The sequence below is a fragment of the Herpailurus yagouaroundi genome, unplaced genomic scaffold (assembly GCF_014898765.1).
Source record: "Herpailurus yagouaroundi ecotype Mexico unplaced genomic scaffold, PumYag 190, whole genome shotgun sequence".
Lineage (NCBI taxonomy): Eukaryota > Metazoa > Chordata > Mammalia > Carnivora > Felidae > Herpailurus > Herpailurus yagouaroundi.
Window position 1 is genome coordinate 18,425,773 of NW_024412421.1, and position 26,819 is coordinate 18,452,591.

The 26,819-nt window shown below is 49.7% G+C and overlaps 1 protein-coding gene across 10 annotated transcripts in view; it reads right to left on the bottom strand.

Annotated features, from left to right (window-relative positions):
- Positions 1–379: 379 nt before the first annotated feature.
- TK2 (thymidine kinase 2) overlaps positions 380–26,819 on the bottom strand; it is a 36,617-nt gene continuing 10,177 nt past the window's right edge. For 8 of the 10 annotated variants that reach the window (XM_040498218.1, XM_040498216.1, XM_040498217.1 and 5 more), the window contains 6 exons: positions 25,118–25,207; positions 22,435–22,508; positions 12,037–12,125; positions 11,355–11,434; positions 8,805–8,885; positions 380–7,651 (listed from right to left, as the gene is read on the bottom strand). In XM_040498218.1, coding sequence (XP_040354152.1) covers positions 7,553–7,651; positions 8,805–8,885; positions 11,355–11,434; positions 12,037–12,125; positions 22,435–22,508; positions 25,118–25,207 — 513 coding nt within the window. In that variant the 3' untranslated portion in view covers positions 380–7,552. Of the gene's footprint in view, positions 7,652–8,335; positions 8,403–8,804; positions 8,886–11,354; positions 11,435–12,036; positions 12,126–22,434; positions 22,509–25,117; positions 25,208–26,075; positions 26,139–26,819 lie in introns of those variants that run through there. The other 2 variants (XM_040498212.1, XM_040498219.1) reach the window with 2 other exon arrangements.

Genomic DNA, 26,819 nt, shown 5'->3' on the forward strand with positions numbered 1-26,819 from the left:
GCCATAGTTTATTTGACCACTCTGTTACGTACAGGTCTTTAGGCTGTTTCCAGTTATTTTGCAGTCAAAACCAATGCTGCAATAAATAACCTTGTGCATAGATATTTTTATATTGTAGAAAGTATATACTCGATACCACGAGTGGGATCCCTGGGTCGCAGTGTAAGTGCATATGTACTTTGTCGGATGTTGTCAAACTTCTCTCCAAAAGGGCTGTACAAAGTTACACTCCCACCAGCGATGTACGTGAGTACTTGTTCCCCACAGCCTCACCAAAAGAATGTGGTTTGTTTCCCCCCACACACCCCTGTCTGGTAGGTGAGTCAGTGTTCTTTCAGTCCGTCTGGGCTTTTGTAACAAAACACTACACACCAGTGGCTTATACACAACAGAAATTTATTTCTCACATTTCTGGAGGCTACAAGTCCAACATCATGGTGCCAGTATGGCGGTGTTCTGGCGAAGGTCCTCTGCCGGGCTGCAGACTGCAGACTGCCGACTTCTTGCGGTGTCCCCACACGGTGGAAGAGGCACGGGAGCTCTGTGGGGTTCTTTTACAACAGCGCTGAATCTATTCATGAGGTTCCATTCTCACACCTAATCTCTTCCTCTTGAAGGTCCCCTCCTAATACCATGGCCTTAAGCATTAAGTTTTCAACATATGAATGGGGGGTGGGGGGACTACAAATATTCAGATCAGAGCATCTGCTTTTCTCTGAATGAATGTGAGTGTTTTTCACATGTTTAAGGGCCATTTTTATATCTTTTTTGTAAATTGTCTTTCACATCTTTTCCTCAGTTTTCTATTTGGTTTTTGGTCCTTTGTCCTTCAATGTTAAAGAATTCTTCATGGATATTTAGGAATATTAGCCCTTTGTTACATATGTTGCATTTTTCTCCCAGTTTGTTAACTGTCTTTTGATTTTGTTCATGCTAGGTTTTATCACACAAGTTTTAAAATTTTTACTTAGCCAGAATGATTAACATTTGGTTGCCTCTGGATTTTGAATCATCATTAGGAAGCTTTCCCTACATCAAGGTTTTAGAGATGAATTCATCCACATTTTCTTCTGGTACTTGAATGGTTCCAATTTCTACATTTAGATCCCTAACCCCTTGGGAGTTTATATGGCATTAAAATACGGATCTTTTATCTTTTTCCAAATGGTGACCTTAGCCACCATTTTTGTTAAAAAGTCCATCTTTACCCCAATGATTTGAGATGGCATCTTTGTCACGTAAATTTCTATATGTACTTACGTCTATTTCTGGGCTATTTTATTTCACTCTTCTACTTATCTATTCATGCATCAGTTCCACACTGTTTTAATGATGCAGGTTTTACAGTATGTTTTACTGTCTAGTAAGGCTCGTTCTCCATCACAGTTTTTCTTTTTCCAGTGGTTTCCTGGTTATTCCTTAATGTTTGTGTTTCTATATAAAATTTAGAATAATGTGTATAATTCCACAAAATAGACCGTGGTGTTTCTACTGAGATTGTATTAAATTTGGAATTTAATTTAAGGGAGAACAGACATCTTTATGTTGAGTCCCCCTATCCAAGAATGGGATGTCTTCACATTTGTTCGTCTTATTTGGTGTCTTTGAGGAGTGCTTTAGCATATTTCTTGTATGTTTTTGTATGTATCTTGTTAAATTTATTCCAAAGTATTTAATCTTCTTTGTTACCACTGTAAATGGGATCTTCACTACCGTTATAACCTGTTTATCATTTGCATATGCTAGTGTTGTATCCTGCTACTTCAGTAAAATTCTAGAGTTGGTGTTGGTTTTATCACTGAGTCTTTGGTGTTAATTCTCTACCCCAACAGAAGGGAGTGCTGAGGCTGCAGGTGCCTTCCTGCCTTAGTGTGGGTTTTCTCAGGGATTATTTCAGGATGGGGGGTAGCTATGAGGAGCTAAACTACATGCTTCATGAGTGGAGGGAGGTGTCTGTCCTGGCCACCAGTGTGCACCTGTCAGCCAGCACAGGGCCTGGCATACGGCTGATGCAGGGGAAGTGCTGTCAAGAGACAGGGAGAGAATAGAGGCCTGCTGACAGACTGCCTGGGGACAGACTGCAAAGATGCTGAAATAATATTTCCCCCATAGCCCTGATAAACATTCCCCCCTCCAGGAAGGTGCAAGAGTGTCTGGTCTCCTCTCCAGCCAACTACAGAGACGTGGAAAGGGTTTGAGGGAGCAAGAACACCTGGGGTCTGGCACCGCTCCAGACTCTCTGTGTCCATCACTCATTTAACTCACCCCTTTGTAGTCTGGGCAGCCTCTCTCCTCGTGAGGGAGAAAACAGAATCCCAGTGTCCAAAGGAGGAAGAAACAGAACCAGAGAAGCAAGGTGACCTGCCCCAGGTCTTGCAGCCAATAACCGGGGAAACTGGGATCCCAGCCCATATTCTGACCCCAAAGCCCAAGTCCCATCCACAAAGCCAAGTGGATCCCAAAAGGTAAGATTCACTGAACACTTAACAACTGGTCACTGTTCATTTTCCTGGGCATTTCCTAAGATGAGCCTGGAGTTGCCAACATCTACCCATCCCTGGCTACAAATAAACCTGCTCTGTGCCTTAGGGAAAGGGTGAGTGAGAGGTCACCTGAGCCCATGGGGAAAGAGGTCTGCCGGCAAATAAGCAAGAAAACCATTCGTTTATTGTGTAAGGAACTCCAGGGCCTTGCTGGTACAAGAAGCAGTGTCATTTCTCACGGCCTGAGGAGCAGTTATGTCTCTCCCAGCTCTCCCTCTCACGCCTAAGGATGCCAGGCGCAGACCCAGAGTCCCCACAAGAAACAGGAGCATTTATAAAAAGAAAAGAAAGGCCAGTTGGTTGCCCCATACTCTGCTATTCTAGAAAGGTCATGAGGCAGTTTACAGAGGTAAAGTCCCGAAGGTCAGCCTCAACCAGGCCTGTGACCTGTGCCTACTGAACAGATACATCAAGGTGGTCCCAATTAATTGGTGAGAGCGTGTGCCCATGCCGCTCTGACGGAAAGTGCCAGCCACTGCAGCTGCTGCCATTACTCGGCCAACGAACTGCATTCCAGTCAGTTTTCCAGGAAACATCAGATGAACTAACATTTATGGGACACTTACTGCCTACCAGGCCCTGGTCCAGACCCCTTCCATATGCGAGGTCAGTTATCCTCACAGCCCTGAGAAATGAGCAATGCTCCCATTTGATAGATATGATAACCAACACTCACAAGACATTCAACCACCACCAAGATGCCAAGTTTTCTTGGAACTCTGGGATGTCCAGTCCTAGAAACTTTAAACCCAGGGAGTTCCCTGGACTCATCATCCCCGGGAATGGTGTTAGAAAACAGTCACAGGCCCACCCCAGAACTGGATTCCACTCAATTGGAAACTCTGTGGGTGGACCTGGTAATCCATGTTTTAACATGCCCTCTGGGGATTCGGATGTACTGAACCTGGAGAACCAAGAGCTAGAGATTCCCAAAGGGCACAAAAGCCAAGAGTCATCAGCAGCTGCAGACTCCTGAAAACAGTGCTTTTCCCAATGTGTGTTCCGAGGAACACTGGCACTTCTGGAGATTGTTAATGGATATCCCCCAAATGAGGGGTTCTACTGTCAATGAGTCTGAGAGTCCCTGGCTTAAATAAGGGTGAAAAGGTGTTTTTATCACAGGACTGCTTGAGTTTATCTATACTAATGTATCTTGTGCATCTGAGAGAAAATACCCAGGTGGTGCTTCCCAAATTTCCTGGACTACGGAACCCTCTTTTCTCAGAACACCTGTTACTCTCTCCTAGAACACCTGTGTTCCACGGACCCCAGCCTTGAAGAACAACAAGCCAAGAAATGCAGAAATTCGGGAAGAGAGCAGCAAAAGTGGATACCCACTCTGGATTCGGCAAGACTAGCTCTCTCTTAGCTTCTGTTTAATGACAGCCTTTGGCAAGCTCACTATCTTATGTAAACTAAAGGAACACAGAGTTCACTCCGCCTTCTTAGAGGAGCTGCGGGGTTGGGGTTATTAGGAAAAGAAAGCCCTGTGCCAGTGACCCTGGGGCTCTGGGTGAGTAATCCACCACCAAAGCCCAGAGGCACCAGGCGGGGTATTATTATTATTATTAGATTTCCAACAATGGAGGGCTGACATTTCCAAGAGCTCGTCAATTACTTTAATAACTGTAATTCTTCTGGGTGGAGAGGCCACAGGGATAAGTATTACTCATTCCACAGATATGTGAGCATTTGATGTGAGCGCCCCCATCCGGCCCCAGGGCTCTAGGAAAACAAGATGGCACAGATTCAACAGCACCCAGGGGGTAGGTAGGTTCTGGAAACGCCTTCTACCTTTTCTCAGAGTTGTACACACTTCAATCCTTCCCCAGGTCTGATGGTGGAGGCCTGGGGGAGTCCCGGCTAAAGGTCTCCAACTGATATATCCCACAGGCAGGGACGGGTACACTTATCTAGGTAAGCGGCTCAGGTGGAAATGAAAGAGGACAGGAAGAGAAATCAAAGATGACATTCTTTCCCAGGAACCACGGTTTAGGGAGGGCCTCCTGAGAGCCAAGCTGTGGGAGGGAGTGCATTATACTGGTGGCCTCTGCCCTTTCCGGGCTACACCCAGCGCAGGAGGCGGGTTGAGCTGAGGGCACTGTGGTCCCTGGCAGTGAGGGTGAGGTGATGTGAGGGCACAAAGGAGGGAGAGAGGGTGCCACAGCACTGACACCACATCTGTGGCCCAGCCTGTGGGTCCTGACTTCCTTCCTGTCTTTCCCCCACCTCTAAGGCCTCTAGAAAAATCCTGTTAGAACCTTCTGGCTTATCTTGCAAAGCCTTGCAAAGGTCCTCATCCACATGAGAATTAAAGCATGAATGGGGGACAGACAATATGTCCTGATGCCTTCATTAGCCAGCGAAGGAACTGTGGCACCATCTTGGACACGGAAGTCCCTGGAGGAAGGAAGCCACAAACCAGGAAGTTGAGCTGGGAACAGAAAGCCAGAGAGAGCCCGGGATCCCATGGCCTCGGAGCCACCATACCAGTCCCGGATCACCCACCTCTGCCCTTTTACGTGCAAGAGAAATACACTTCTATCTCATTTTTTTTTTTAATCACCAGGTACATGAACTATTTCTGAATGATTCTAATCATGCATTTTGCATATAAAATTAAAAATATGAAGTATAAATCAGAATTATTTCACTAAACATGCTGAGTACAAGAAGATGTATATGCTATTAAACATTTTTTTTTTTTTTTAATTACCAAGGGTCAAAGCCGCTGAGGTGGCTCTGGGGTATACTCATGCAATGCTCTACAGAACCCCACCTCAGGGTAAGAATGGGGCAACACCAATAAATCTGGAACGTCACTGCCCTGGCTTGCCCTGTCAGCAATTCAAGGAGCCAGCCCCTGCCATGCCCCTCCGAGCCATTCCTGGGAGTCCCTGAGGAGTGCCTCCCTCAGCTCTAAAAACTAGGTGTCGTGCCTACCGGGTGCCTTCTGCCCTTTTCCTGCCCTGCTCCATGACTCCTGATGTCACCAGCCCTGCCTGCCACATGGGGAAGGCAAGCCTCATATGTGCAAGCTGAGCACCAAGCCATTTTGTGGGACATACGTAGGCTGGGAGATTTTTGCCACCTGCACTGGCCGCTGCAGGTACACGGCATCCTGTCCGTGGTGCCAGAGCAAGAGGATGGCGAGCTTTTTTGGACCCAAACCTCCCATGTTAGGAAAGATGGGGTTTAGAAAATGAAACCACATTATCCTACTGGCAAAAGGATGCTGCAGGGAGCTAAAATCACTGGCCTAGGAAGCACTCCAAAATTAACCTCAGGTTTTCAGTGAAGAATTTATTGGCTACTACAGAGCAAGATTTTATTTATTTTTTAAAATTACATTTCCCCCAAAACAGATGCTCAAATTAAGCTGTGGGGAAAATACTGGACTGTTCATCTACAAATTCCCAGAGACTTCCCTGGCCCGTCAAGATCCCCGGTAGCACAGGCTCTCGCCTCCCCTGGGCATCTAGTCAATCACTGACATTTGGGCTGAGAGGCTCATCCCCACGGGGCTGCCCCTCTTCCTGCCCGCGTAGCCCAAGATTTGGTCCAGGAGTCACAGTCTTGCCCCCTTAGTGCTCCCTCTGGAACTGGACCACCAGAGCACCTGTAACCCACGCAGAGTCAGACAGCTGCACGCACAGGTGCCACACTCCCGCAGAGGCCGTGGCAAGGCCTTCCAACCTGCGTTTACACCAACCGCTGCTCAGGAGAGCTGAGGCCTGCTTCCCCAAAGCTCACAACTGGCCCCTCTCTGTGTCGACAACAATCTTCTGATCTCCACCCACCTCCAAAATATCAGGAATACCAGTGCTCCAAGAGCCTTTGCTTGCGAGCCCTGACCTTCTTGTCCAGACTGTCTCCTAAGAGAATGTTATTTCTCTCTACTTCCCACTGGACTCAAGAGGCAGCTATGGCTGTGATGTATTGTTACAGCTGAGAAGCTAAGATATATTCTGAACCAATAAAGATGAGTTCATGCTCTATGATCCAAGGTGTCCCCTTCATGGAAAAACATTTCAAAAAGACTTAAGGCCACTCAGGCCTCTCCCACAGCCCACAAACTCTCAGTAATTCCAAGGGCAAACCTCCTCACACAGGCCATCACAAGGTAAGAGAGCCTCAGAAGCCAGGGCACTGGTGCCCCTTGCCCCAGCTTGGCACCGGGCAAACCACCCAGGCACCAAAAGCCATGTCCCTGACATGGAATTGGCAGCAGCTCAGTCAGGCCTTGGTCACCAAGGACACCAAGCACCGTGCAGAAGTCAAAGCACGATTCTCTCAAGGACACGGGAGTCCAGATGATGAGGTGGTAAATGCCGCAACAGCCTCATGCTGGGAAAGCACCGGACGCTGGGCTCAAGCCAAACACAGCACAATTTTGTGAAGGTCTAGGAATGCTGACTGTCCTCGAGAACTGCTCACATAATGAGAAAATGAGGATGCTGGCTCCACGCACTGCTGGCTCTCCCCACACAGACGTGAGATCTCTAGCAAGGGAAGACAGGCTCTCAGGATGAGAGGCAGAGAACGTTTCAGAGTCACCAAAAGTCTAAATTGTGCCAACTCCACTGTCACTGGCTGTGTGACCCTGGGGAGTCCCTTGGCCTCGCTGAGCTTCAACTTCCTCCCTGGGATGTAAGGGCCACTACCCCACCCTCCTGGGTGGCGGGGAAGGGTTAGAGACTCCAAACCCAGCATGAGGTCAGGAGGCTCTTCCCTCAATCAGAGGGACCCAGCAGTGGGAAACCACCAGGAGAGGCGCTGGGGGAATGCAAGGCTACGACCACCAAAGGGCATGACAAACCCACTGGTCCCATTTGTCGTTTACCTGCAAGGACCAGAGACCCAGGATGAAGACACTGGCAAAGAGGAAGAGACCATCAGGAAAACAATGTGGCCAAATATAAAGCCCTCCCGAAAGTTGATTTTCCCAAATTGCTCCTAACAGCTAACTTGGCAGCAGTGGGCATTTTTCTGGCATGATCTTTCCTGTTCTATGAGCCATGTTTCTGATTCTCTGGAGTTAGTATGCGGTCCCGGTTTTGTTCAAAGAGTTCTAACATTTTCTTCCTGTCGTGGTCAGCCTCAATCACCTGGAAATTAAACACATGGATCACCGGACTGCACTTGACCTCAACATCCTCCTCCCTTCACGATGAAGAGGGGGAGAGGTAGAGACAGGCAGGATGAAGCGGGAGAGGCAGAGAAGCCCAAGGTCACAGGCAGAGAAAATGGAAGCATAAAAGCAAAACAGCACCTGGTTCTAGGTCAATTCATATTCTCAACTGTGTTTTCACTTAAGAATCCACTACAGCTGTCCCTGTGGCCAGCCCACGAATGATGTTTTTTTTTCCCCATCATGTTATATTATCCAATCACGAGGGGGAAAAAATAGATTTTACTTCTTCAAAACTCCAGCACAGTAATATCTCACTTTTCGGCAACCTCGTGGCCCGCGAGCACCGTGAGTAGAAGTATTTGAGAAGCCCAAACAGATGTCCCTCAGGCCATGCACCAAAGTCTGTGTGCGGCCCTCCCTTGCATCCCACGCTGTGCACGCACTCCTGACAGTCTTAGCACCCATCTGCCTGCCTCAAGAAATTCAGCAGCAGCAAATCGGAAAACGAGGGGACAGGGAAGCAGGGAAACACGGATGGAGCGGAAACGGCGACACAGTTAGAAGTGGCGAGTGTCAGCAGGAGAAAAGGGGGCGGCTATACAAAGCCAACGCGGGAGCTCAAACACGTGAGTGGTGTGGGGCAAACAGTCCTACACACCTCAGCACCTCCTAAGGGCATCGCTGGGTAACAGCCCAGGACAGCAAGTGGTGCTCCTCCAGACGCCCTGGGTCACCAAGAAAGGGGGCAGTGAGGCTCTGCGCCTGCTATCCACTGAAGAAGGGACGGCTGCATCGCAAAGACCCAGCTCGAGTGCTTAAAGCCAAAACGCACGTCTAGAGGCTTCAGCCATCGGGGACACTCCTTCCCTGGTGAGGCTGGATAAGTGAGATGCTACTGTGGCCACCGGTGTAATGACACTGGGACAGGTCACCTTCTCTCAGGACTGTCCAACTAACTCTGAGACTCAGTCCAGAATGGGGACCGGGCCAGAGAAAGAGCCCTTTCCACCCTCCCTGCTTCCTCCATCTCGATCCTCCAGCTATGAAGGAACTCGTGCTTCCCCGGACTACAGAGTGGCTGACATTCCCTGGGTCACTCCTCCTTCTAGAAAAGAAGGGGAACTTACCAGAACAGGGGCTGCCACAGGGAAAAGGCCTCCTTTGAAGAGCCACTCCTCATAGAGGCGGTGAAGAGCATCCAAGTATTCCTGCCAGGAAACACACACACACACACACACAGACACAGGCTGTCAGGAGCAGGGAGGGGAGGGGGACAAACCTCTCCACCAAGGGTCTTAGGCAGGGGGGTGAATGTTGATGACCACAGGGCAGTGGCTTGGACAAAGGAGCCTACAACCGCTGACCTGGTCCAGGCGGACAGCAGTAAATGCAGCGGCTCCCTCTGCCAGCCAGCTCGGGCAGGGCAACAGTCAGAGGCTTCACTAGGGCCATGGGCTCCACCCCTCCCTGCTCCACTGGTGCCTTACGCACACCCTCCCACCTCGCTTCTCACACTTCCTGCCACTTCTTCAGCAGCAGGGCCATCAGCTCCTTCATGGTGGAGCCCACAGCTGCCCCACAGCTGGACAGCCCAGCCCTGGGCAGCCTCTGACCCCTCCCCTCTGACCTTCCCTCCAAGAGGACAATGACCCTCACTGGCCTAGGGAATCCCATTCCTGCTGCTCCTACTCCCTAGATGACTTACAACCTGTGGACCCTCTAGACCATGAAGACCAACTTCATTTAAAAATTTTTTAATGTTTATTTATTTTTGACAGAGAGAGAGAGAGAGAGAGAGAGAGAGAGCGAGCATGAGCAGGGGAGGGGCACAGAGAGAGGGAGACACAGAATCTGAAGCAGGCTCCAGGCTGTGAGCTGTCAGCGCAGAGCCCGACACAGGGCTCGAACTCACAGACTGCAAGATCATGACCTAAGCCCAAGTCGGACGCTCAACCGACTGAGCCACCCAGGCGCCCCATGAAGACCAACTTCAGAAAGCCCCACGAGGTGGAACCCAAGGGAAAAGAGGCCCGGACATGCCCCTAAGCCATTAGTGCCTCTGCACAGGCAGGACTGGACAGCACACACTTCCACACGCACAGGCCAAGGTGCTTTTGCTGCCCGTGACCACCTCCCCAAGCAGCAATTTACTGCCAGCCCGGAAGTTCTTAGAGAAACCGCACTGACACCTTTTCCATCCACCACTGAGTTCTCCCTTGGCAACAACAGGTTTGTCCTATAGGCCACATCAGAAATGTTAGGATAATGGCTTGGCTAATGGCTTAGAGGGACTCCAGACTTGTCATTTCTTCAGAACATCTGTGTCACTGCACAGAGTGGCCATGCCCTACCTTGGCATGGCCCAGCCCCACTCCACTGCACCCTTCACTCCTGTCTCTGGATTTCAAAGGAGCTGCCTAGAGAGAGGCCCATGCCTTCATGGCTGGAATCAACCTTTCTGGTGCCCAAGGAAAATAAGGCTAGGCAGGCCTCAGGAGCAGGACAGGTCTTCCAGGGCCCCAAGTCCAGCCCATCCTGAGCTCAGACCCCCATGACACCCCAGTAAATGCCTGCCAGCCTCTGTCTGTGTACCGCCAGAGGCATTCGTGTAGGGCATTCAGTTCAGTACTAACTGAGCAACTCCTAGGTGCCAAGTCCTGGGAAACATGCTGGGGATGCAAAGGGAATAAGATCTAATCTTAAAAAGCTCACAGTTTGATGATAGATGGGGAACAAACATACAGACAAATAGTTTCAGTATGATTGTCCTTAGGGCTGTGATCATAATACACCCAGCGGCTAGAGGAGCACAATGGAGGGAAGGTCAGGGAAGGCCTCCTGGAGAAAGTGACATCTGAGCTGAACTTGGAAGGCAAAAGAAACCACCATACAAAGGCACATTTATGTAACTACATGGTGAGTGTGTGTGTGTGTGTGTGTGTGTGTGTGTGTGTGTGTATGTGTGTGTAGCCACAACTAGTCTCTATGGCCAGAGCATGAAAAGCAGGAAGTGGAGGGAGATAACACCAATCCGGCAGTGGGGACTTCAGCCTAGACAGCGGCAAGGCACTGGGGGCTTATGGCTGGGAGACTGCATGAATGGCATTCTATACTGGACACATCACCCAAGCAGCAATGTGGAGACCAGATTTTGGAGGGAACATGCGGAGTGAAGGGCCAGGACAAGGAGGGCAGTCCAATGGCTACAACAGTCCTGACTACAGTCCATGTGGCCCTGAGCCAGGACCCAGAAGGGCAAGATGCTGGGCAAGTCGTAGAGAAGGCCACCGCCAAGCCCAGCACTGCACTAAGCACTAGGGATGCAGTGCAGGTGGGAGGGCACGTTCTAGCGAGGACCCAGAGCTGGGCCCAGAGGCAGGTCACCTTCAGGAGGTGGACAGGACGAGCCCTGGGGGCACCTGGACAGGGAGTGGAGAAGGGACGCCTCCGAGCACAGAGGGCGCCAAGCAATGAGTCCCGAGCCACAGGAAGTGAGGTCGATCTGGATTCTGCACAGGGTCTCCAGCCACAGAGGAAGTCAGAGTTTACCCTCCTGCATGCTCAGTTCCCGTGTCTTCCTCTGTGACAACAGCACAGTGACCTCACAGAGGGAAGGGCCGGGCTGCGATGGACATGGTTTCCCGGTCATTTTGAAGCAGGTTAAAGAGGGCTCTTACCAGGGAAATGACTGTCTCCTCCTCCCTGCATCTCATCTGTAACCTCTGATAACAGGTCTCAGGGGTGGTCCGGAGATAAACTGAAATTAAAAAAAATCATACATGGTTCTAATTACTCTGGTCATGGCTTGGAAGTCAAAGCCGAGGGGAGGGGGAAGGAAGGTGTGTGGGCAAGACGTGGAGAGAAACATCCGCCAGCAGCTCTGAGCAGAAGACACAGACCACAGCCAGCTCACAGCCCAACCACTAACCAGCTGTGTGGCCTGACAGGCATCTTGACCCTCATCCCAACTTTAATTTTCCTTCCATGTCACCAGCCCCACAGGGTTGTTCTGAGGCTGAATGAGCTTCCATGCATACACAAAGCTTAGCACAGGGTCTGGCACAATGGGTCTCAGTAAATGTCCAGATCCTGTCCCTCCTCCTTCTCACATAAACTAGAAAAAACAACATCAAATCACAATGGACCAGGGGAGAGCAGCTTGAGTAACAAAGCCCAGGGAGGGTGCTTCTATAGGAGGAACCAAAATGCCCCCAGATTCTGTCTGCCGTTGGACAGAAGGCTGAATTGGTGTGGGAAAAGAATCACCAGTGGTTAGGGCCCCGCCCACCGTCCCTGCTGGTTGGTGGTCCAGCCAAGTGCGTCCTCACTGGGGGAGGAAGGTCGGGAGGGGCCTCTCACCTATCAAATCAATGGACACGTCGATGTTCCTCACAATCCAATCAAACCATTCTGCCAGAATCACATAGTCCACTTCAGGCATCTTCCCACTATAATGAGAGTTATTAGGGTTTTATTCATCAGAAGGACCTGTGGATGGCTTCCGTATAAAGGGCATGACCCAGGGCACAATGGTATACCGCGATCCATGTGATATTGGGCCCGAAACACCTCGGACCCTCCACCGCTGGGGGACAGCTTATGGTCTAATGCAGCAAGAGTCATGGAACTGTTCGATGGGAGAGCTCATTTGGAATCTGAACTACAGGCAGAGAAAGGGACTCTGAAGCCTGTCCCCAGAGAACAGGGATAGCACTCAGTTTGGAAGGTGGAGCAGCAAATCAGTTCCACCTCTAGAAGTTTATTTTGTGGAAATAATCATGGATCTCCACCACAGCACCCCCTAAAACAATGAAAAGCGAAACCTTGGCCCATTGACAGAACAGCAAACCATGCAGTGACTGAAAGACAACATGGTAAAATAATACTTAATGACATGGAAAATGCTCACAATCGAATGTTCCATGAGAACAGCAGGACAAAAAACTGTATATAGTGTGACCCAACTGTATTTTCACAAGAATCCGTTCACATATTATGAAAAAAGACTGGGAAGAAAAACAGCAAAATGCATACAGTGCTTTTTTCTCTGAGCTGTGGGACCAGAGGGGACTTTGTTTTCTTTCTACCTTTCTGTATTTTCCAAAATCAGCAACATATTCGTTCTCAAATCAAGGGTTGGGTGGAGGGGAAATAACTACATATTTAAAATGTGAACTGAAAAAGGAAGGAAGGAAGGAAGAATTCAAGACAACAGTCTAAGCATCCACGAGGCCTGGCGTCTCTCCCCGGCTCCAGCGGGTTTCCCGCGCCCCAAGAGGAAACCAACGGGAAGAGACAGAGGAATGGCAGCTAGAGGACACAGGCCTGTCAAAGGCCAGGTGATCTGCCAAGGCCCAGGGGGGGAATTCTCCCTTGTAACACCCCACCTACCATCTTGGATCCACTCAGAACAGGGTCTGGAAGGACCGGCTACAGGAAAATGGTCGTGCCTGGGCCCCAGGGTGCACAGGGGGCTCCTCGTTGCCCATGAACGGTGGGGGCAAGAGAAGAGCCCAGTGGAAGGGCGGTCTAGAGCTGGCCCCCTGCCAGGTGCTGTGAATGGACTCCCACCTGATGGGGAAGAGGGATGCAGGGATGGGCATGGACAGAGAGAAGAGCTCAGACAGTTGGAGGGGGGTGCTCTGGGGGACGAAGGGCACAAACGACAGGGCATGGCACAAACTGGACAGGGACACTGCCCCTAGTGCCTGAGACACCATGATATCCTCAGGGGAGAACAGCTAGCTGTGCCTGGGCCGAGCAGCAGGAAAGTGTACGGTGCCTGAGAGAACAGTGGGGGCAGAGGGGCAGCTGCCGGTGCCTTAGGTCTTCAGGCATCAGATCTCAGCCAGGAGACCTGATTAACATGCGAGGGCTCTTGGAATGAGTGGGTGGAGGAGGGTGGTTGGAAGAAGTCCCACAACACTGCAGAGAGGACCCGAGCCAATGCAATCCAGGAACTAAAGGTAATGACTTTGTGACCACAGGCTGGTATGGTGTGAGGACAGGTGGCTGTCTCTTCTCTTATGTCCTTATAGCCCATTATTGGGGTGCCTGGGTGGCTCAGTTGGTTAAGCATCCGACTTCAGCTTGGGTCATGATCTCACCACCTGTGAGTTCAAGTCCCACATCAGGCTCTTTGCTGACAGCTCAGAGTCTGGAGCCTGCTTCAGATTCTGTGTCTCCCTCTTCCTCTGCCCCTCCCCTGCTCATGCTCTGTCTCTCTCAAAATTAAGTAAACATTTAAAAAACAAATTAAACAAAAATGAACTACTGGGACCTCATCAAAATAAAAAGCTTTTGCACAGCGAAGGAAACAATCAGCAAAACTAAAAGGCAACCAATGGAATGGGAAAAGATATTTGCAAATGACATATCAGATAAAGAGTTGGTATCCAAAGTCTATAAAGAACTTATCAAACTCAACACCCAAAAAAACAAATAATCCAGGGAAGAAATGAGCAAAAGTCATGAGTAGACACTTCTCCAAAGAAGACATCCAGATGGCTAACCAACACATGAGAAAATGCTTAACATCACTCATCATCAGGGAAATACAAATCAAAACCACAATGAGATACCACCTCACACCTGTCAGAATGGCTAATGTTAACAACTCAGGCAACCACAGATGTTGGCGTGGATGTGGAGAAAGAGGATCTCTTTTGCACTGTTGGTGGGAATGCAAGCTGGTGCAGCCACTCTGGAAAACAGTATGGAGGTTCCTCAAAAAATTAAAAATAGAACTACCCTACGACCCAGCAATTGCACTACTAGGCATTTATCCAAGGGATACAGGTGTGCTGTTTCAAAGGGGAACATGCACCCCCATGTTTATAGCAGCACTGTCAACAATAGCCAAAGTATGGAAAGAGCCCAAATGTCCATCGATGGATGAATGGATAAAGAAGATGCGGTATATGTACCCAATGGAGTATTACTCGGCAATCAAAAAGAATGAAATCTTGCCATTTGCAACTATGTGGATGGGACTGGAGGGTATTATGCTAAGTGAAATTAGTCAGAGAAAGACAAAAATCATATGACTTCACTCACATGAGGACTTTAAGAGACAAAACAGATGAACATAAGGGACGGAAAGCAAAAATAATATCAAAACAGGGAGGGGGACAAAACAGAAGAGACTCATAAATATGGAGAACAAACTGAGGGTTACTGGAGGGGTTGTGGGAGGGGGGGATGGGCTAAATGGGTAAGGGGCATTAAGGAATCTACTCCTGAAATCATTGTTGCACTATATACTAACTAGTTTGGACGTAAATTTGAAAAAACAAAAAATAAAAGTAAAAAATAAAATTAAAAATAAAAAACATTAAAAAAAAACTTAAAAATAAAAAAGTAGCCCATTATTCAGGTCTGAGTGTTCCAGGGAAACCTGACCCCACCCCAAGCTTCTGGGGAGGCCCAGTTGGTCTAAGGGAAGTACTGTCCTCTCACAAGCTGCACCAATCAGTACAAGGCATCCCCTGGCCACACGGGCCCAGCCTGGGCCAGTGAGACATGAGGGAGGCCTGCAGGGGTTGATAGAAACCATGCTTTCTCACACTCAGAGGAAAGCCACTGGCAAGACACCTACTCTGGCTAGCAAGTGAGAAACCTGGTTCTGCCACAGCCATTTCGTCACCATGGAGGAATCATATTGAGGATATGAATGAGACACAAGAGTAGGAAAACAAAGCTGGAGCCACTGAATGAAACCAACCCTGCCTGCCATTAAGATAACCACTAATGCCCTCATCCTTCAGGTTACTTGGAGCTGGGTTTCAGTTAGTCGCAGCTCAGAGTATCTGATTTCAGGAAACCAAACCACTCTCTCTTCATGTGTTTTCCTTCACTGGGAAACAAAGTTTCGTTGTCCAGAACAAAATTGACTCTGAGGGAATGAGGGTTTCCCGAAAGCAAGCTGCTAATCCGCCCCTCCCCTTCTCCACTAAAACACAGACCAAATAGCCTGAAGGCACAGAACAGACTAGCAACATAGGGCTGTGGACTAGTGAGCGGGGCCAGAGGCAGAACTGCCCAGTGCCTCCCAAGTCACTGATGCTTGCTGGACAGTCAGGTGTCATACTTTGCCCTGCAGAACTTCACATGTGTCTGCAAGGCTCAAGGCAGATTTTGCCAAATCCCAGAGCTGGGAAGATCCCGGAAGCTGGAACTGCTGAATTGAGTCACCATGCAGAACACATGCAGCACAGTGTTAACTGAAAAACCAGACCAACACTACCAGAAAAAAGGGTCAGGATGTGCATGGAAGGACGCAGAGACATGGGGATGGGGCTCACATCTGCGGGAGTCTCTGGAGCCTGCCTGAGAGCCACTATTCCCCTGGAAATCAGTTCCAGATAATCTCAGGATACTTCCTGAGGGGCACAGGGACCTCCTGGTCCCACCCCAACCCAGCCCAAACTGGCAGCTTCCCCCACAGACAGGACGAAGGATATCCCTTTCCAGCGCTCTCCTGGAGAGGTCCTCCGTGGGGGCAGCCTCCCTGCCAGCCGGGTTGGCAGGAAGACCTCCAGGAAACCCTTCCGGGATTGCTGGGAGCACTGTGCTAGGGGGTCCAGGACAACCTGTCACTGGCTACGCTGAGTGAGGAAACGGAGGCCTGATTTCGGTGACTCTGAGGAATGTCAGACAGCAGGTGCTGCTTTATCCATATTCGCGGTTTTCCTCCTGGAAATTCTGCCTGGCTCTGGGGCGCCTGGGTGGCGCAGTCGGTTAAGCGTCCGACTTCAGCCAGGTCACGATCTCGCGGTCCGTGAGTTCGAGCCCCGCGTCGGGCTCTGGGCTGATGGCTCAGAGCCTGGAGCCTGTTTCCGATTCTGTGTCTCCCTCTCTCTCTGCCCCTCCCCTGTTCATGCTCTGTCTCTCTCTGTCCCAAAAATAAATAAACGTTGAAAAAAATTTAAAAAAAAAAAAAAAAATAAAAGAAATTCTGCCTGGCTCCTCCTGTGTCTGCCTCTAGATTGGGGCACCCAGCACCACCAATAAGCCACTGTTTTAATTTTTTTTTAATTTTTTAAAAAATGCTTATTTATTTTTGAAGGAGAGAGACAGATAGACAGAGCATGAGTGGGGCAGGGGCAGAGAGAAGCAGACACAGAATCCAAAGCAGGCTCCGGGTTCTGAGGTGTTAGCACAGAGCACGACGTGAGTCTCAAATTCACGAACTGCAAGATCATGACCTGAGCCAAAGTCAGACACTTAACCGACTAAGCCACTCAGGTGCCCCAAGCCACTGCTTTTATTTCCACAGAACACACAGTGGGCGGCGCCTCTCTACAGAAAATTCAACCACTTGACTCCCCAACAGTGGAATGGGTGGAATGAGAGGATTTCGTGGTGCCGTCCCCTTACCCAGGGTGGCAAAACCGAGGTCTTGGATCCACACGAATCCTGCTGGCTGTTTTGCTTGGCACAGTTTGCTGCTATCTTCCTCCTGAGGCCTTCAGAGGCCCCAGTTTGCACAGCACAGGCTGGAACAGAAACCTCTCATTCATATGCCAGTCTCCCTGTATACATGATTGTCTCTTGTTTTCACAAGACCTTATATGATCAATTTTAGTCCCAATTTGCAGATGAGGAAAACTGAGGCCCAGAGCAGTGAAACACACCTCAGTCTGAGCAGAAATTAAAGCCTGGCTCTCTGTGGCCCCAAAACTCACATGCTCTGCATTACATCACTTGCCCTTCCTGTCTGTCAAGTGAACGGGCTGTTCTGGACACTCCTGTGTCTCTGTGGCCGCAGCTGGAGGAAAGGCACAGCTCTCAGGGTCAAGACCCAGGCCTAAGTCCCCCTTTGGACCAGAGCAGGGGAAGAGTCCCAGCCCCTAGGCCAGCTAGGAAGGTAGGAGGGTCTGCTTACTGTTCCAAATGCAGGGTCTTCATCAATGTCCCTGATCTGCAACCCCAGGCGAGTCAGCTGTCACTTCTCCAGTTGGGCCCCACTCACTTCCCCTACTTCTGTTCTTCGAAAATGCCAACCAATCTAGTAAAACCTTGGCATTCAATTATTCAGCCCACAAGGTTTGGGCCACACAATTGCCTGCGTGGCCACTTTAGCTACATGAGTCCTTCTCACCACCTTCAGCTTTTCATTTCAGCGCGGTGCCCAGGCCTCACAAGTGCCTGGTCGTTAAGGAGGCTATGTAACTGGAATCTTCCTCTTCAGCAATTAACACCATGCTCTCACACCCCTAGCAGCATAATTGCACTCACATCCTGCCTGCCCCAAACTCGCTGCAATTGGGGGGGGGGGGGGCGGCCAGAAGAGGTAGGTCTCTCCCTAGGAGAGCTCTTTATTTGTTCAAGGTCCAAAAGGCAAGGATACCTTCAAGAAATTTTGCTTTGGGGGATGCAGAATGCCAGTGTGTGGCCTGGCGTACTCCCTTCCACGCAGCCCCCCTCCCCAAGGTTTCAATGGCTTTTAAGAAAGAGAAAAGGTTCAACCCCAACACCGAAGGGGCAGCAGCAACTTGTACCCGTCCCCATCAGTACACATCAGGAAGCTTTTTCCTGGAGCACCTGAGGATGGAGGGAGGCATGAGCTGAGCCAGGAGCTGACTCTCTACATGTGCCATGCTGGGATTCCCAGTACCCAGCCGAACTCCCCACAGGTAGGAACTGAAACATCCTATTATAGGCGAAGGCAAAGGATCCAGCCAAACTCGGGTGTAGCATACATTTGGTTTAGGCTCAAAAGCACAGAAATCCGTATTTGTGGGGAGCAGAAAACTCTCAAAACATCTCCTTTCTCAGTAACACTTCACTGTGGCTGACCCACTACATCAAGGAAAGCTGGGGTTGGACGGAGAGCGACCAAGAAGAAAGCCCACATTCCACGCTACCTTGCTCTCATCACCTCGTTAGCTCCGGATACAAACACTCCAATGTGCCCCCACACAGAAAACCTTTGGCCTATGGCTGCACCTGGCTGCACCTTTCCTGGCCCAGGAATAAACTTGGAGACCCTTAAAACAAAGAAAACACAACAAAACCCCCAACAACTAGAACTTGAAACAACAAATGTGAAATGGACAAACAGCAAGGAATGCAGGAAACAGGACCCCCAGCCCCTGCACTGAAGAACTTTCACCAGGGCAGACTGCCTGCACCCAAGAAAGCCTATAGGACTGGGCTCTTACTCTCCTGACCCCAAGGAAGCCACAGAAACAAAACTCTCGAGGAAAAGGGCTGGGCACTAGAGCGGAGAGCTCTTTGCAGGCTGGCTGCAGGCTTCTTCTAAAGCCTTATGTCTCCAAGTGTGCTCCTCCCAGGATGGTGGCCACCTAGGGTGCTTGTTATAAATTCAGGTTCTCAGGCCCCACCCTGGACTCAGCAAAGCAGCATCTACATGTTAACAAGATGTACAGTGATCTCTGGGAGAAGCCCACTATAAGGCCTGGGTGGAAAGAGGCAGAGGCCTGACTCGCCTGAGTAGACTCCTCAGGGCCTCCAGCCAGTCTGAAGCCTCTGGCCTTAAGGAGAAAAATCTCAATGTCTCCCACGGCTCCCTCATAATTGCTCCCCACACAGCAGGGCACAGGGCAGCTCCCCCTGCTCAGTCACCCACCTGGTCAGGAAGGAGCATGGGTCTTCTGAGCCCATCTCAGTTCCTACTCTGCCAAACAGGGTCCCCAGTACCTAAACCAGGCAGTCCTCAGGGCTGCCCTGAGGACTCAAAGAGGAGTATGAAGAACCAGACAATAAATGTGGCTCCTGGCCTGCCCTTCAACCACTTGAGCAAACGCCCTCATTTCCAGGGAACACAGATAACCTGGTCCGGGTCATAGCTGAATCACCCGCACTGTGGAGGTCCTACTCAGACCCCCTCTCCTTGAGTTCCCCACCTCCAGAATCTGGGGACTCTAGGGTACGTGGCTGAGGGAGGAGGTACTCCAAACCACATGCTCAGTATGGTGTTTGTTACAGATACAAACAGAAGAACACATTATAGAGCAGAATGCAAAATCCATATGAATTTTTAAGATAAAAGAGGGGACTTCAAAGCAACTTCCGGTTTGTTAGTGGGCTTCTTTGGGCTATATGGTCTGGGAGGGCAAGTGGGGAAGCAGCCACCTGTGTGAGCATCCCTTCGCCTCTGGGAGGCTTCAGTCAAAGGGTTTGAGGAGCACCACCTTCTCTGATTTCCCTGAAACTGAAGTGGCAGATGGCCTCACCCCCCCTCCCCCGCCCCCCGCAGGCTGCCACAGTGTTCCCAGCAGCCTCTGGAGTGCCCAATGCCATGCACCAACCAACAGCTTTTAGACTGAATCAAGTGATACTAGCAATCAGCCTTGAGGTTCCAACGAGGTCTTCAGGGGAACCCACGTTCTCTGAAGGCTGTATGAACTTGAAACAATTAGATCCCGAGAACAGAAACATGGACACAGTAAATTTCTCCTGTGGTTCACTGTCCCACCGAAATCCTAACCACAGATGCCAGGCATTCTGGGAGGGCCAGGGGAGGGATAAAAATGAAGCTAACAGGGCAGGAAAAGAGTTTTAAAAAACAAAACTAAAAGCTATGGTCTTTTCCTACATTACCCACAAAACAGCCAGGGCAAGGCCCACGTTTTCTGGACCTATGACCTCAACCACAGCCGCAGAGATTAGGAAATCAGAACCACCCATCAGAAGTGCTGGAATGAACAACTATGGGCATGAGTAACCAAAGCCCATGACATCAGCTAAAACCACCTGCTGGGACAGGCAGAGACAATGGCTCCTGGGGAAACTCACTAGTCCTCGGGCAGCCTGCAGGTAGGGGCTGGGGGTGTTAACTGGCAAATTTGGCAAAGATCAGGGTAGACAAGGACCTACATAAGAGGCACAAACCCTAAACTAGGCAACTGTTCCATAGGCTCTCTAGATGGACGACAGGAATTAGAGATAAGAAAGGCTCAGGGAGGTTTAGGAACTCGGCTGTGCACACAAAGACAGCAAATTCCAGAGCCAGGATGGGATGCAGGTGCCCCGAACTCCACACCTCACTCTCTCCCCTGGGCCTCCGGTCATTCCATTCCAGGTTACCCACTTCAAAAAGAGCCACTGGCTGCCACACAGAAATGGCCAAGCTGACAACAATTACAAAACAGAGAGCCTCGTCAGGTGAAGTCCCACCCTGCTGCCCAGGGTCCATACGTCAGAGCAATAAACAAACACCAGCAGGGCTTCTCTATTCTTTCTCTTCTCTCCTCTGCCTGTCCTCCCTCTGGCTAAGGCACTGATGAGCAGGGAGCAAAGGAAAGTGTAGTGGACACCTGGGCTCCACTGAAACCCCAGGCAGCTGGGGGAGGATGGGGCTCTAGCATCAGGACCACTCCTGCTGGAAGGCTGGGGGACAAAGCCATAGTCATGACTTGCCCTGGCTGCTATCCTGACTCAAGGCATGAGTCTAACGCTAGGAATGGATGGGAGCAGAAGCTGTTGTTTCGGGGGCCACACAGGCAGACGGGCACAATACACACCAGCTCGGGACCAACAGAGAAGCCTTTTTAGTGGTCCCCTCAAAGGAGAAGATGTGAAACAGCTGGGGCCAGAGCCTGGGAAATGTGCCAGGCAGGAGACCCAAGAATGGCTGCAAGTCCCACTGCCCAGCAAGAGCTCACGATATGGCCCAGGTGCTGGCCCCACGCTGTGTGCATGCTAGGCAAGTATACCTGCCACAGGGCCCAAGGAGCTTATGGTCCAGCTGGCGGGGGTGGGCAGGGGAATCACAACAGACAACTGAACAAATAAACATAGACAAAGTTGAACCATGTGTAACTGCCATTTTGTGGGTCAAATTTGGTCAAAATTAATAATTTCATACAGTTCAACCTGATCAGAAGTTGTCTTACACATTATGAAGCCCAAGAGCAGTAATTAAAAATAAGAAAGAAGTCCGACCCATCCAGACAGGGTGGTTGGGGAGAGATGGGGGAGGTGACAGGACAGTTGCAGAGGAGAGGGACGGGGGAGCCAGCATGTAGAGCCAGCACACAGGCCAAAGCCTGCAGCCCATCTCCCTAAGATCCCTAAAATCAGCAGTAAACTGAGCACAGAAATCAGGAGGGTCCCAAGCCTCTGAGGCCTCAGCACTGTGGGCCACCAGAAGTCCCCTAACCATGTCTATATGACAGAGTCCACACCCATGAGGACAAAAGACGGTTTTGGGTGAAAGGGTAATAGCCTGACCACTCCATTGCCCTGGGTCTTCACTCTGCCCCATATCCTCCCACTCTGCCATGTGATCCACATGGGCCCTCCACAACTCTCAGACTGGGGTCAGCTGGCATGACCTGTTTTGGCCAATGGGGTGACAGCAAATCTGTAGCCAAGGACTGAAAAGTGCTCGTGCATTTCTGCTGGTGCCTCTGCTCTCCGCCATCCCCATGAGAAGTCAATGTCCAGACTAGCTTGCTGGTCCCAGAAGGAGGATGAGAGGCACAAAGAGGAGAGATGACTCACCCCAGTCACCCTGGCTGGAGCTGTCCTAGACCAGCCGACCCCCAGACATCACGGACAGCAGAGCCACCACCTGGCCAGCCACCCCAGATGACTGAGCAAAATCCACGCAGAAAGCTGTCTGCCACTGAGGCTTTGTGGTTGGTTGTTACACAGCAGGCCTATGGCAGTACATGCGAGAGACCGTACAGGAGGTACTCAATATCTGTCACGGGAGTAAACAAGTTCCAATTTCATTTCTAAAAAATTAAGGGTTTAATAATTTATCAACTGTGTAAACTACAGTACCTTCTATACAGGTTTTCTACAAAAACATATCTTGCACTGTGAATCGACCGCTCCATCAATCGTACCGGTGATGTCTAAAAGAAAACAAAGTGATTCATTGACTCAGGTCAGGGGGGCTTGAAGGATGCTTGTTGCTCCCCCCGCCTACGGTCTGTGCTGAACACAAGAATAGAGAAGTTATGGGATGGTGAGGCAATCACCAGAGCAGAAATGTGTGTCTAACATGGGGCTCAGCTGTGCTCTGCCCCCCCCCACCCCGCCCTCGCCACGCCCCGAAGCTCTGGGTGGCCACTGCAGCAATGCAGGGACAGAGGGCTCATCAGCAGCAGCCTCTTTCATAGCAGAGGTGAGGCTCAAATGGATTATCAGTTTGGGGAAATGCTAGAAAAACCACCAAGTGCTGCCCAGCAGAGTGCTGTCCAGTGGAAAGTGTGGTAATTATGGAACTAAATAGTCTGCATTTGCTTAATGTATGCCCGAGGTAAAGCCCCGAGAGGGCTGGAGTGTGTGTGACATGCTGGGGACTCTGCCATCAGTGACTGAGGGCCTGGCTTTCCGGAACCCCACAAAGATGTGAGACCTTTGTGCCTCTGCACAGGGCTGGCTGGGGATCACTGCAGACCTTTGCAAACCGGGAAGGACTGTGCCCAAGTGGGCAAACACTGCCTCACTCAGCCTGGCCCACAGCACCCACGGGACCTGGACTGGCAAATCAGAGGCATATTCAAAGCCGTAACCCAGGAATTTCCTGGGTGTTTATGTCCATCCATCTTCCTTTCCATTTTTTTCCATCCTCTCCTCACTTATGACCCTCTGCTACCCATATGTTGCTAGCACCCCACTCATCCAACTCTCCTTCCGTTCCTCCTTCCTTGTCTGTCATTCTTCCTCTCCCATGGCAGACTTCCTTAAACGGAGAAACACACATATGTCCCCTTATAGTCACATATATTAGACACAATTTAGATTTGCAGTTGAGTGCCTGTTCAGGAAAAATAGGGTGAATAAAGGGGGAAAAGTGCCAACCTCAGATGCTCTGACCTGTAGCACTTAGGTATTTGGGGAGACAGAAACGCATACAGTTCTGCTCATATCTTTCCATCTTTAAAAGATACAGATTTGTGGAAGGATAGCTATAGTCACAACTGCCCAGCTCTGGATCAAACCACTCAGCTGAGTGGCTGTGTCAACATAACAGGCTATAGGGACCTCCCATCTCCTTCATGGACAGCATCCATGCTGGTCTTCCAGGTTGTGCTTACAATTTTGAACCACAGGTGTCGATCAGGCTCTCTTCAGTCAGCTCTCTTTTAAGAGACTCTGTCCCTATTCACATGCCAGCTAATAGAGGGGGTCTAAGCGGCATGTTTGTGCCCTGTGATCTGTGCCAACACCTGATTGGCCCACAGGTAGACACAGGGACCAAGCTGAGCCAATCAAATTCTTTCTCCCAAGAATTTGAACCAAGAGCCAAAGGTGAAGGTTAGATCAGTGGTTCTCAAGAGTGGCTAAAATGAACAAATCAGGAGACTATAGATGCTGGGGAGGATGTAGAGAAACGGGAACCATCTTGCACTGTTGGTGGGAATGCAAACTGGTGCAGCCGCTCTGGAAAACAGTGTGGAAGTTCCTCAAAAAATTAAAAATAGATCTACCCTATAACCCAGCAATAGCACTGCTAGGAATTTACCCAAGGGATACAGGAGTGCTGATGCATAGGGGCACTTGTACCCCAATGTTTATAGCAGCACTTTCCACAATAGCCAAATTATGGAAAGAGCCTAAATATCCATCAACTGACGAATGGATAAAGAAGATGTGGTTTATACATACAATGGAACACTACTTGATAATGAGAAAGAATGAAATCTGGCCATTTGTAGCAACGTGGATGGAACTGGAGAGTGTTATGCTAAGTGAAATAAGTCAGGCAGAGAAAGACAGATACCATATGCTTTCACTCATATTGGATCCTAAGAAACTCAATAGAAGACCAGGGGGGAGGGGAAGGGGGAAAAAAAGAAAAGTTACAGAGAGGGAAGGAGGCAAACCATAAGAGACTCTTAAATACTGAGAACAAACTGAGGGCTGATAGGGGGTGGGCGGGTGGCGGGGGAGGGGAAAGTGGATGATGGGCATTGAGGAGGGCACCTGTTGGGATGAGCACTGGATGTTGTATGGAAACCAATTTGACAATAAATTTCATACCAAAAAAAAAAAAAAAAACCATGCAAACAAACAAAGCATGCATTAAAATCACCTGGAGAGCTTGACAAAACACAGATTGCTGGGCCTCATCTCTAGAATTTCTGATTCAGCAGGTCTGAGATGGGGCCAGAAAATTTCTAACACGTTCCAGATGTTCCTGCTGCTCCAGGTCTAGGCACACTTGGAGAAGAACTGAGTTAAATAATGTTGAGCCCAGAAGGAGTCAGGTTGTGAACAGTCAGGCTCACAGGGACATCCCTACCAACTTAGTGGCTAGCTGAGGCTGGTGGGGGAGGGCACTAGAGGCTGGAACTCAGAGAGCCAGGAACAGGAAGCCTTGGCCCCAAAGACAGAGAAGGCTGAGCAGTGCTGAAGGTCCAGCGAGGCTTCCTTGCAAGGTTCCCCTTCCTGGAAATCATATACCCACCACGGCAAGAACATTTTCAGAAGGCTAAAGCTGAGCATCTGAATGTACCTGGGGACGAGTGTGGTGGTCCAGCATCGTGAGCTGCACATATGTCTGCAGCGTGAAGCCCCATCGACAAGCATCGCGGTACAGCAGACCCTGCAGAAGGGAGAACGCAGCACTTTACCCCAAAAACCTCGAGCTGTAGAACTCTGGTCTCTTCAGTCACTGATGGCCATCTCGTGAAACCCACATGGGGCTGTGATGGGGCCAGGGATGAAGCCAACATGGTTGCAGGGCCCTCAGGACAGTGTGGACAGACTAGAGCAATTATAGGACAACCAAGTAACAGCTGTAATAGGAGCCTATATAAAGTCGGACAACCAAGTAACAGCTGTATAGGAGCCTATATAAAGTCGGAGGGAACAGTCATTCGGTGTTTACTGAGTCCCCTGCAGTCAGTTCTCTATCCAGCACTCAAAGTGAGCCCGTTAAACCTCACCCAGCTCTTGATGTTCCTCCACTCAGAACCTTCCAGGGGCTTCCCACTGAATTCAGAATGAAAGCCAAACCCCTTACCAAAGCCCACAGGGCCCTAGAAAATCACTTCCATCTTCCCTTGTCTCCTACGACCCTTCCTCTGACTCAATGTTCTTCCAACCACACAAGCCTCCTGAGTGTCCCCCCTAAACACCCAAGCATGACCCCACCTCAGGGCCTTTGCATTTGCTATGACTTGTAACTGAACACTTTTGCTCCAGAAATCTGTACTGCTCACTCTCTACGTTTAAGTCTGTGCTCAAGTGTCCCCTTGGCAGAGATGCCTTCCCCAACTATCTTATCCAAAAGAACAGCCCCATGCCCATCATTCTTTGTTGCCAGTATATATAAAACAGTCCATGTTCCATTTTTCATTTGCTAATAATCTTAAATTCTGCTCGTTTCCACATTTTTCCTTTTTTTCTCTCTCTCTCGGTGCTAACTAATGAAATTCCAGTGCTCCGCATAGAAAACTGCAAACTCCTACCTGCAGATGAAAGAAAATCTCAGAAAGCTTAGGAGAAACACTCTCCATCTGAAGGCTGAACAAACATCTCCCTGCATCAGAAAGCCAATTCAGATAAAGTGATGAATTGACACTTCACAAAACTACCAATCTTGCCCTTCTGTCCAGAGCAGAAACGTGTCTAGAAATACCTAATTCTATCATATTCTGTATTATAAAACTGTCTTTGGAGATGCTGTTTGTCCTGAGGAGACTCAGACTCTTGAGACCGGGACTGTGTCCTGTACAATGTCACCTCTGAGCCCTAACATCTATGACCTAGCTATCTTAGCTGGTTCCTAAAGAATATGAATGTTTCTGAGGCTTCTTTATTATGCCCAAAGAGAACGAGTGGCATTCTATCTTCTCCCACATGCACAGAGGTGAAACTATTTTCACGTCTCTGGGATTCTTTATTCAAAGGCTCTGAGAACTTCTGCCGTATTTAATTAATACCCTTTTGCCTGCTTCAGGTATCTTCACAGCTCCCATCACCACCTACCAAATCACTACCGAATTGTCTTCTGCCTCCCCACACCAGAATATTAAGGCCAAGAGAGCAAGAGCTTTGAGATGTCACTGCTCCAGAATCTAAACAGTGCCTGGCACATGGCAGGCATTCAATAAATACTGGTTGAATGAACGAATGAATGAGCACCTACTAGGTGCCTGACAGAGCGCTATGTTGTAGCAAACACAGTCAGCCATATTAGTCATAGTCCCTGC